At 29.2% G+C, this 11,873-nt stretch overlaps 1 protein-coding gene across 1 annotated transcript; it reads left to right on the top strand.

The window, feature by feature from the left end:
- Positions 1-5,784: 5,784 nt before the first annotated feature.
- Positions 5,785-8,132, top strand: LOC133285713 (heavy metal-associated isoprenylated plant protein 39-like). The gene is made up of 3 exons (XM_061482981.1): positions 5,785-6,047; positions 6,510-6,585; positions 7,454-8,132. Exons 1-3 carry the CDS (start codon positions 6,042-6,044, stop codon positions 7,849-7,851), a joined length of 480 nt encoding a protein of 159 aa, XP_061338965.1. The 5' UTR covers positions 5,785-6,041; the 3' UTR covers positions 7,852-8,132.
- Positions 8,133-11,873: the final 3,741 nt, after the last annotated feature.

Raw genomic sequence — 11,873 nt, 5'->3', positions numbered from 1 at the left:
ATAAATGCGATCCAATAATTTTCAATAAATTATAACTGTTAGATTGACGAAAATCAATGATGATTAGGTTAGTTGTAAAGATTGTAAACTTTTTTGGTGGTAAGTATATCTTTTTCCTAATTATTTTAGTTAATTTTATTATTTTTGTTTAATATTTAAATTTAAAAAAACCTTCTACTTTCTCTCACAATTTATGTTTCTCTTGTTAAAAATACAATGACTAAAATGACATAATTTTATCATTTAAAAAGACAAATACTAATCTCGTATATAATATGTAAAATTATTTCAATCAATTTCTTTAACTGAATATTAAATTAAAAAGAAATAACCATAGAATTATTTTCACTTTTTAAATGAAAATTTTAAATTATTTTCATCTTCTATATTGGGCGATCAAGCTTAGGGCTTATGTGGGCTCGATAGAATTTTAGCATCTCCATTTGCTTTGCTTACAATATGGTAGCATCTAAGATGGCCCAATTCATTTATATTAAATAGGGAATTAATTAGGATAAACTTAAAATTAATAATATGTGGATCGTCCCTCCATTATTTTAATTTGAGAGAGAATTGCTAATTGACACAGATTCTTATAAACAAAACACATCACGAAACTTGTGAGACTGCTACAAATCATTGGATGTGAAATAGAAAAACAAAAGAAAATGATTTAAAACGGAATATCACTCTATTGTAACTAGGGGTGTAAATGAATTAAACCGATTCAAACTTTAGCTTAAACAAGTCAAGCCTATGAAAAATATTTTGAGCTTGGCTTTACTTATTAACTTAGTACGAACTAAATTCTAGACTTGACTTGATTTGCATATAAAAAATAAAAGCTTGCCTTGATTCATTTAATCATTTATAATTATAAAATGTATTTTTTTCAAACTCACGTACGTCCAAATATTGAATTTTTGGTACACGTCATCCTCTTCTGATTATCAACCTTCCATTTCAGTCAGTTCACCTCCCTCCCCTCACTCTATTGTCACAAGATCAAAAGCTTTAGCTCGTTCACTTGTTCTTCTCACTCACATGGAACCTCATACTGTCAAACAAGCCTTGGCCAGTCCTCCATGGTTGGAAGCTATGCAAGCAGAATTTTAAGCCTTGCAAACAAACAAAACCTGGTCTCTTGTATCTCTCCCCTCACACAGAAAGGTCATAGGTTGTAAGTGGGTTTTTAAAATTAAAGAAAATCCTGATGGAACTGTAAATAAGTACAAAGCTCGCCTTGTTGCAAAGGGGTTCCATCAACAAGAGGGTTTTGATTATACAGAAACCCTAATGCATCAAATTTTGTATTCCTTCATCGGAGAAAAAATAATCATAGAACCCACTCAGTCCACATGTATTTTAAGACCAAATAATGAGTTCCGCAATTTCTTTTTAAACATTGATCCAGCTCATGAAATAGAGAATGCGGGGGAAAAATATTTTAAGAAAAGTATATAATATAGACTAACCTTTAAAAAATTTCAGTGATAACAGTTTGTAATATTAAAAAAAATAACAGTTATTATAATCTGTATTAAAATAACCAAACAAACCGACAAACAATTGAATCTCATCTTATGTCACCATGATTCCCATCCTCAAAATGGAACAAAGAAATTAACAATTGATATACACGTACAACACCTAACCAAAAAAAAAAAACTACCTATTAACAATACTACAAGACCTCGTGCTACTCTAGGAAAAGTAGCACTTACCCCAAAGTCTATTAGCACCTTCACAACATGAGCAATTTTTTTTTTTTTTTTTAGTACAAACATGAACAATTTAGTATAATGTGATATTGGCTCGGAAATAAAATAAATTATATTCTTATTGACATTAAATTCAAATATCATCAAATTCTAAAAGAATTCAATTACATAAAGTTTAAACCTTTTGCTTTTTTCTTTAAACCATATCTGGAGACAAATTTATCATTAAAATGCTCCTGGAGACAAATTTAGCAAAAAGCAATACAACTTAATAGCAAATAGGGGATTTTAATAGTAAAATGCAATAAATAGCTCTATACTTTTATGAGCTATCACTCACCTTATTGGAAATCCTTTTTTCCAAGTGATTTTATATCATATGTGATTAAGTGATTACAAATTTGATCTTCAATGCCTTTATTTTATTAATAAATAATTAAATATTATGAAATTTTTTAACACAAGTTAGAGTTGGAGAAACCTATACATTATCCATTCTTCAATTCTAATGAACTCTTGTGTGAGTAGACATCCTACAAAAATATAATATATAACCACACATGTCCTATATTTTTACTTATTACTGGCCTGGATTATTATTATTATTATTATTATTTTTTGGTTGTAATATAATATCGTTTTTGTTTATTATTATTATGAACTCTTGATTATTATTATTATTATTTATTTCTCCACAATTATTTATTTATTTATTACTTATCAATAGCCTAATTTTAATTACTATTTAAGTTTTATAGCAACCTATATTTCGCTTAAACTAATTAAGAAGAGTTTCTTATGTTCCAAGTTGAATGCGTTTGCTTAAGAATTTATCATAAGAAAATTACTTTTAAAACATTTTAAACTGTTCGGGTAAATTTTTGAAATAAATCAGAATTAAATAAAGGAAAAGGTTATACTTACAAGTTACAACCTATTTTCTTTGCAACCTCTTACAACCATATATCTTAATCGTTGATTTCTGTCAATCTACGGTTATCATTTATTATGATTTAATAATTAATTAATAAATTTAATTTACAAAAATCTTAACCGTTATTGACGAAAATCAACGGTTAAGATATAGGTTGTAAAGAAAATAGGTTGTAAGTATAACCTTCTTCTAAAAAAAAGAAGATTTTAGATTATTTTAAGAAACTATAACTAATAGTTTCAAAAAAAAAAAAAAACAGATGAGAGAAAGTGTAACAATCAAACTACAAATAATGCATATTATCAAGCCACTGAAATTAGTTTAATGCTGAGAAATTTGGGCAGTCTGCATAAGGTAATAGGTTCGAATCTCAATATCACTATTATATAAAATAAAATAAAATAATAAAACATATAATTTTATGATTATGTCCAATTCTGACCGAATTAATTTTTTTTTTTTTTTTGGTAAACAAACCGAATTAATCTATTAATTAAAGAACAAGTGGAGAAATCTCTAGAAAAGAAAGCATATTATAGATTTTTTGGATAAAAATATCCCTGCAATATTTTAAAATTTAATTTGAAGTCGCCCTTGAAGAATTTCTGCGTGCTCCAACTTCTTCTTTTTGCTTCCGTTTTCTTCATATAGCATTGACGTTTTTAGAGTGTTAGCCATTGTCGCTAGCTTGCGTTGCCTTTGTTGACATATATAGCTTGATTTTTTAGTTGTTTTTTTTTTTTTCAATTTTTTTTCTTCTTAGTCGTGCTTATTCTTATCACTACTTGCTTTTTGCTTAACGTCGTATTCAAATCTCATGGTTTGGATTTTTTTTTTTTTTTTGCTCCTTGTTTGCTTGGTCTTTCTTATTTATAATTTAGTTTTCTTTTTCTTTTTTCCTTTAAAACTTTAATTTCGAGGAATTTTAGATCCGTGTAGTAGTTGTGCATTTATCTTGAATAATATAGCATGTTAGTGCCAAAGCTTGCTTTGTACACTTCTTCAGCTTTTCATGTTTCTCCTTATAGTTGAAGTGAGACATCTATATATATGGATTTTTAACCAATATAACCAACTTAAAAAATAGTTCTTTCATGTGAAAAAGTGGGTTGGGGGGGGGGGGGGGGGGGGGGGGGGGGGGGGGGGGGGGGGGGGGACAGGAAACAAATTGCACACAATTGAACATGAGAAGGCACATAATATAATCTTAGTATGAATTGGAAACTATCTCGAGTTACTTAAAGTGTTTTGTTTAATGTATTGTAAGTTTTCCCTAAAAAGTGGTTAAGATATATATAGTTGACATGTTAACGTTATGTACCAAAACAAATATGTTGACATTATTATAATCTGTGTTTAACTCTTCTCTTTTGCTTGAAAGTTGGATCATGTGAATAGATGATCCAAATTCAAATATACAAATCTCAGAATAATTAGAGGCAGAACTAAAATATACATAATCAGCAATCAAGCAATAATACAATAGTTTTTTTTTTAAATAAAAAATTCAATCAAAAATTGTCTCACACATGTTTACCAAATACCAATACAATCATACAGCCACACATATATCCTGTACTTGGGGACGGGCCACTTTACTCCAAGGAGGTAAAGACAGATTCAATCCACTTACATTCCCTTAGTAAAATATTTTAAGAGCTAAGTTAACTTTCATTTTCTAAATATACAATAGTTATAAAAAGACTAATTGTCACATAATACCAAATATATAATTACTTAATCTGTAATTTATTTGTTAAGTCAGTCTATACGCCGCTTTATTGAATATACATAAAGTTTTATTTTGACTGTGCATTAAATGAAAATAAATAAATAACTATTCAAAAAATCAATGCACTAAAAAAAAAAAAATACTAATTGACTAATTAGCTAAAACTTCGATGATGAAATCATAAAAGATGTTCTTAAATGATCATCTTTTAACATATTTAGATTAAGGTCAAAAGTTTTCAACCAAAAACTTATGAAAAACCTTTTAAAAAGTGATTCTTTCTCAAAATAATTTACTCTCAAACATGTATTCATCCTTTTAAAATTTATATTGATATTTTCCTTTTACATCCTTTTCTTCCGTAAAAGATTTTTTTAAAAAAATAACTCTTCCAATATCCAAAAGGCCTTCAACTAATATTCTCCAATGCAAGATGAGTAGTTGAGGATTTCGTTCTCATATTTATTAGGACAGCGTTATTCAAGTTGGAATGTTCATGTCTGGACCCCATCTAACTCTTAATTAAAAATAAGCCTCACAAATACCATAAACAAGAAAGCAAAAAATGGCTAAGTCATAGAATTTTGCTACTGTATTTTGTTCCAAATGTGTCTGGATACATATAATCATTCCAACATTTATTATAAGTACTTATAAAGTAAAACTTATTTTAAGCAATTAATTTAAGGAAAAAGATATATTTATCACCAAACAAATTTATCACCTTTACAACTAATCTAATTACCGTTGATTTTTGTCAATCTAGCGGTTATGATTTATTGAAAATTACTAGACCGCATTTATTATCTAATTATTATTCTCAATATATCATAAGTGTTAGATTAACATAAATCAACGATGATTACGTTAGTTGTAAATGTCGTAAATTTTTTTTGGTGGTATGTATATCCTTTCCATGGAAGGGTTATTAGGTAGTGTTTGGTTGAAAGATTATTTTAGGATTGATGGGAAAGTGTAAGTGGATATTGAAGAATACCACGTTTGGTTCAGGTTTTTTCAAAAAAATACTAGGCAAATGAGATAGATGGAGAAATGACTTTTGTGTTGATTTTTAGATGAAATTCACTGTTACAGAATACCACTTGAGATGTGGTATTTTGAAATAACTGGGGAAGTGAAAAAACAGGTGCGAAGTTTCTCCCGAACATAGATTTTGCAAATTTAAATAAATTTCCCTGGTAATATTTCGGTCAACCAAACAACTTTTTTTACATTTTCCTACCAAACTTATTTTTCAACTATTTCTCTGGTAATTACATTTTCCTAGTATTCAAAAAATTTCTCCTCAACCAAACAATCCCAGTTAACCCTTTCTTCAACCTTTTATACGGTACAGTGATAGCCTAGGTAGCAGCCCTAACCAGCCAGTCAAAATCTCACCTGCCAATACCCTGAAAATTATGCTTATTCTGATGGCCTACAACACGCCAACATTTTTACACATATTCAATATATATATATAATGTTCATATAAATACTACTACTATGGTTTCCTTTTCACATTCCCTAGGCCTTTTTGTCTATCTCTTCCAACAGAGAATTATTTGACAGCTAAGCCTCTTTTCTCATTCTCTAAAACAATTTCTCGTATCTCTTCTTTCGATCTACACATAATTGCTTAACATACAAAGAAATGAAGGTATAATTCCCACTTTCCAATTTTGGTTTTTTTTTTCTTTCTTTGTTGTTTTTTCTTTCATTATTCCTTTCTAACAATGGATACTTTGATTCATTGTTGATTCTTCATGAGCTTTAGGATTTAACTTTATTTTTTTCTCCTTGTTTTTCATATCCTCTGTTTCCCCCCCTTTCCCCTCCTTATTTAAAGATCTGGGGTGGTCTGAAATGAATTTTGATGTTCCCCTCATCAGAATTCTGGTTTTTGAATTGATTCGAACATTTGGGTCTACATGTTGGATGGTTAAGATTTCATCTTTTTCAATATGTGCAAGAGAAGTTTTGGTTTCAAGTGTCACTTTTTTTGTTTCAATTTGGTTGGTTTAGAAATTGTATGTTGTTCTGTAAATATTCTTTCACAGATAAAGGTTACCTGGGGGTTATTCAAATCCGGGTTAAATCATTTCATGATTTTTGCTTACAGAAGTTTGTACTCAAGTTAGATTTGCATGATGACAAGGACAAGCAGAAGGCCCTGAAAACAGTCTCAACTCTTTCAGGTACCAAATCATTGTTCTGTTATTCACTTTGGGTTGTTCCTCCACTAAACTTTTTTAATATGGCTTTCTATTATCTTGAAATATGTATTAGAGGAAGTCAAAAGGACAGTAGTAGAGACCTGCACATCTGGTACACTGGTGTCTTCATATTTTTGTCTAATATACTTTAATATCTAAATTTCTCTTTTTTGAATGCTCAAATCGAGGGAGTGTTAGATAACCAAGAATAATTAATATACTTTCATGTAATTTAGTTATTTTAAGTATAAAAACTTAATGTTTGGGGTGTTTTATAATAGAATGATACTTTTTCGGGTCAATTGGAAGCTACAAATGGAGTACCTTATCCCTTTCGCTTATATCTCACCTTCTAACTCCCAAGATGATAGGTCCAATTTTCTCCCCTTGAGGACAAGGCATTCTTAATAAGCAACACTAGGCTAAATAATTTGATATCACCTAATAAGTATTTTTCTTTTCTGTAGTTGAAAATGATCTACTAAGCTCCCTCAAGGTATTAGCATGTCAACAAATTCTCCAATGGTTATATTGAAAAAAATTGCATTGGCTTTTGGTATTTGTAAGAGGGTATGATTTGTTGCATTGATCTTCTTATATGTGTGTTGCATCAAATAATTTATATTATAATTCATACCTAATCTCGTTGGCATTTAATAAACTCTTCTTCAAGTAAAATGCTTATCAAGATAGTTTTTGTTTGATAAGTTGGTTGTGATTGGCCCACCTTTACACTTAAAGCGATATTCAGATAAAGAAACATATTTCTTATCCTTAAGGATTTCTCTTTTCAAATGTTGTTTTTTTAAAAGCAAAGAACTCATATTAATCAACTTCTACAACCTATTAGGGATTGATGCAATCTCCATGGATATGAAAGAGAAGAAGTTAACAGTGATAGGAACAGTAGATCCAGTAAATGTGGTGAGCAAATTGCGCAAATACTGGCAGACAGATATAGTAGCAGTAGGACCAGCCAAGGAGCCTGAGAAGAAAGAGGAGCCTAAGAAAGAAGCCAAAGAGGAGGGAGAAAAGAAAGAGGAGCAAAAGAAGGAAGAGGGTAAGAAGGAAGAAGCAAAGAAAGAAGAGAAGAAGGAAGGGAAGAAGGATGAGGAGAAGAAGAAAGAGCCAGCCCCAGATCCTGTTTTGGAGCTTGTTAAGGCTTATAGGGCTTATAATCCTCACATGACCACACATTACTATGTTCAAAGCATGGAAGAGAATCCCAATGCTTGTGTCATTTGTTAAATAGCAAGTGTCCAAACAATAGGGAAAAACAAACTTTGCTCAACATGGTAATGGATTCAATTCTCTTTCACTCTCATATTATGCCACAGCCAAGAAAATAATAGCTCCTTGTATATAATATGGTCATGCCTGGTTGAGACTGTTATTGATGTGTAGGGAGAAGGAATAAAATTTTGGGGAAATTGTTTTGGACACAAATGTAGTTTTACACTCTTGTTCCTGTAATAGTTGTTATCTGAATGTATGTATCAACTACTAGAATAAGTAATCTGTTTGATTCAAAAAATTTATTTGCAAGAAATGAAAAGCTAAAACTGATTTTTATTTATAAAAAAGGACAAATCTTGATGCACAAGGTTCCTGACTTGCGATTATATGGAGTTTTATCCTTGGATTTTTTCAAAAAAAATTGTTTTCAATATTTAAATCCTTGACCTTCCCATTACAAAAAAAACAATTTTATTACTACTTCAAGCTTGCCCTCTAATTTTTATTTATCCATAAAAGAATTTTCTCTCTCTTTTATTTTTATTTTTATGTGTAGCATTGTCATGTCCTTCAAGTTGTGGGACTAGCTGGCTGAAAAGTATAGTAACCCATCATATGAGGTTGAAATTTTCTTTTCAGAGCTTTGTCTTTCTCTGCATTTTGTATTATAAATATGGAGTGAAAACCCATGCAAATCATGAGATTTGGTCCCATAGGTTCGTCTATAGTATGGTGTATGATTGAAGCTTCATGATCCCAAGAGCATTATTGGCTGGTCATGGTTACCATCATCATTCTTTTTCTTATGGTGATCATGAGCTATTGACCTTCTCACCATCTCATAAATTAGCTTAATAATGGGAGTTTTTTTCCACGAAGAATATGGTTTGTTTGGTTGTTTGTTTTTTGGGTACATATGGTTTGTTTTATTATTTTGAAGACGTGTTGATATACCCATGTATCAGATTTTTAATCATTTTCTAATACATTATTTAGTGGTGTACAATTAAAGTGATTCCCTCACCTTATTCTCTATAACTTCTTTGTTTCTTCTTCATCACATAAGGCAGAGCAGTTAACCTTAATACCTTTATTTATGTGGCAGTTCAACCTAGCTTTTCTTTTGCTCAATCCACATGTAGTCTCTCCCAATTTGCACGTGTAAAATATAGCACAAATGCATGTGATAATTTATTATTATACTTATAATGATTCTGTACATATTCAGTTTTTATATTAATGTGTAGCATTTACAATGTCTATGCTACACATGCTTCGGTATAAGAAAAAGCATTTTGACCAATAACCCTTCTTTGTTGTCATCAATTTTTTTATACATGTATTGAAGTGTTTTTTCTTTTATCCAAGACCTGATACATGAAGTGGGCTCACTTTTACAGCCCAGTTTGTTTGGGTAAAAGAAGGGGGTGTTTCTTTCTTTCTTTGGGCTTGTAGGAAGTTTCCAGCCCACGTTCTAGGACTTCGTTTCTTTGGACTTAGTTTAGGAGAAGAATGGTAAGTTGTAGGGGTGTTCGCGGTCTGGATTGGATCGGTTTTAGAAGCAAAAATTATCCGATCCAATCCCTTCAGTTTAATCATGTAATCATCCATTTGGTTTAGATTTTTTTTCAAACTCGATCCGATTTGTTCGATTTGGATTGGATCGATTTTCGATTTTTTGAAAAGCCTAAAATTTGTTTCAGTGCAAATAACATATCTTAAATATATATTGACTTTGTAAAGTTTTTTTTTTTTAATATAGAAGTATCAGTAAACAATAGTATAATTTTTTTTTGGCAATGAGATATGAAGTTCTACACAGATGAAATTTTGCTGATGAGATGTGGCTAGGTTTTTTCTTGAGTTTAGTTGATGGGTTAATGAGTCTTGGGTTTAGAATTTTGTTGATTATGATTGGGGAAAGACCCAAGTAGGTAGAGGGGAGTTAATATATTGGATCAATTTTCATCAACCAAACCAAAAATAGATCAAATCCGATTAAAGTTTATGAATTTTTTTTTCGATTTTCAGTTTTTCGATTTTTGGTTTATTCGGTTTTCGATTTTTCGGTTCGGTCACTGCTGTTTGAATCGGTTGATAAACACCCCTAATTTCTTGATAGGTCTATGTTTGTGGCTAATTTTAATTTTATTTTGTTTTTAGAGTAAAGTTAATTTATTTTGGTTTGTTCTTTTTAATTGGCTTATTTTTTTTCATGGTAAAGGAAAATTTCAAATACATGTTTAAAATGAAAAAAAAAGATTAGGCTAGTGAAAAAATAAAAATGTAAAAAAAATGTCTAAGTCCTAAAATGAAATAAAAAAGGGTTTTAAATTTTTGTTAGATTAGTTTGAGTTTTTTTATTTTATCTCATTATTTTTTTGTATAATTTTTTTCACTTCTTGCATCATTTGATCCATTTTTTGTTTATATTTTTTTGTAGAATGATTCCATCTTTTTATATGGTGGCCTTGTGCTTATTTACAAAATAAGTGTTAATAATTTTTTTTTCTTTAATTAAAAGGAGTTAACCGAGTTGTTAGGATTCGTTAGTTTTCTATTTTTGAAAGATTGGTTAAGCTGTCACACAGCTTCTTAGCCTAATAATTTCTTGAAAATAAAAGAATATTTAAATTTCAAACAAAATTTTTATCTTTGGTAAATATCAATTTTTAGTTTCGAACCTTTTATAAAGGAAGGGCTGGCTGAGCTGCAATGATTTGTTAATTTTGTGACATTTATGAAGGATATTTAAATTGTGACAGCTTGGCGACTTGAAATTTTATTATAATTTTGCACTAATTTTAAAATAAAAGGGTTTTTCGTTTGTTGATCTTGCACTAATTTAAAAAATAAAAATTGATAAAAATTAACTAATTTTTTTTTGGTATCCAAAATTAACTAACTTTAACCAAAGGGGTAGTGGAAATTGTGCTTGTTAATTTAGGAATTTTTTTTGGGGTCATTTAAGCTGCATAATTTAATGATTTGAAGAGTCTGAATTTAATCTGATGAATTTTTCAAAATAAAATTATATATTTAGAAAAAATTTCAAAATTTAAATCAATAAACAGACAAGTATGTTGTAAAAAAATGATGTAGTTGTTATCAAAAAATAAAAAAAATAAAAAAAATAAATGATGTAGTTTGAGTTTTTCATACATAAGAGCGAGAGTTCTACTTAAGGAGGTAAATAGGCTAGATTAGGCTGGACTTTGACTTAAATAGCCTAGGATTGTGTAAAATATTGTAGGTCTAGCCGGACTTGTTAGCTTTATATAGGCCTAAATTAAAAGTCTGATCTGATCTATATTTAAAAAATAAAAGCCTTGACCTAAGCTTATTAAACATTGAATATTAAAAAAAATAATTAAAATAATATTACTTTATTATTCAAAATTATTAAAAAAACAATTTTATTTATTTTTTAAAAATAAATAATATGAAATAGGCTGGCTTGCAAGCTTATAGGCCCAATATATAAAAAAACCTATGACCTATTTTCTAAATATGCTTTTGTAAAAGTTTAGGCCTGCTCTATTTGACTATATTTAATAGGCTGAGCCTGAATCAGGTCAGGCTCAGCCGTAGGTCCCTGTAGTCCGACTTAGCCCATTTACACCCCTAGTTCTACTATCAATCTAAAATTAAATTTTAACAATTTACTTTTCTTTGTAAATACTTGTTATTATTCATTTTATTTTATTTTCTGTTTTCATCTAATTTTCTAATAAAATAAATATTTTTAAATTTATTAGTAATTTTGATAATTAACTTAAGACAATCATTTTATAAATATATTGAAGGTACAATATCTTTTTCTATGCATAATTAAATTTTCAAACCTCATCTTATTTTTTGAAAATAAAATTTTAAATATTTTTAAAATTTTCTTTATTTAAATAAAATTATTGATGATTCTATTTATTTTTTTAATAATTTTAGTCGCTTGTTGTGATGATGTCTTTTCGACACGTTGTGACATATGGTTTGTTTTTGGTGGAACCAGATTTCTTTATTACTTTTTATTTTAA

This window comes from Gastrolobium bilobum, unplaced genomic scaffold (assembly GCF_033153095.1).
Source record: "Gastrolobium bilobum isolate Gb01-03AN ecotype WA unplaced genomic scaffold, APGP_CSIRO_Gbil_v1 utg8539, whole genome shotgun sequence".
NCBI classification, from domain to species: Eukaryota; Viridiplantae; Streptophyta; class Magnoliopsida; order Fabales; family Fabaceae; genus Gastrolobium; species Gastrolobium bilobum.
The sequence above is the reverse complement of the archived record's forward strand: the minus strand, read 5'-3'. Positions and strand labels throughout refer to the sequence as shown.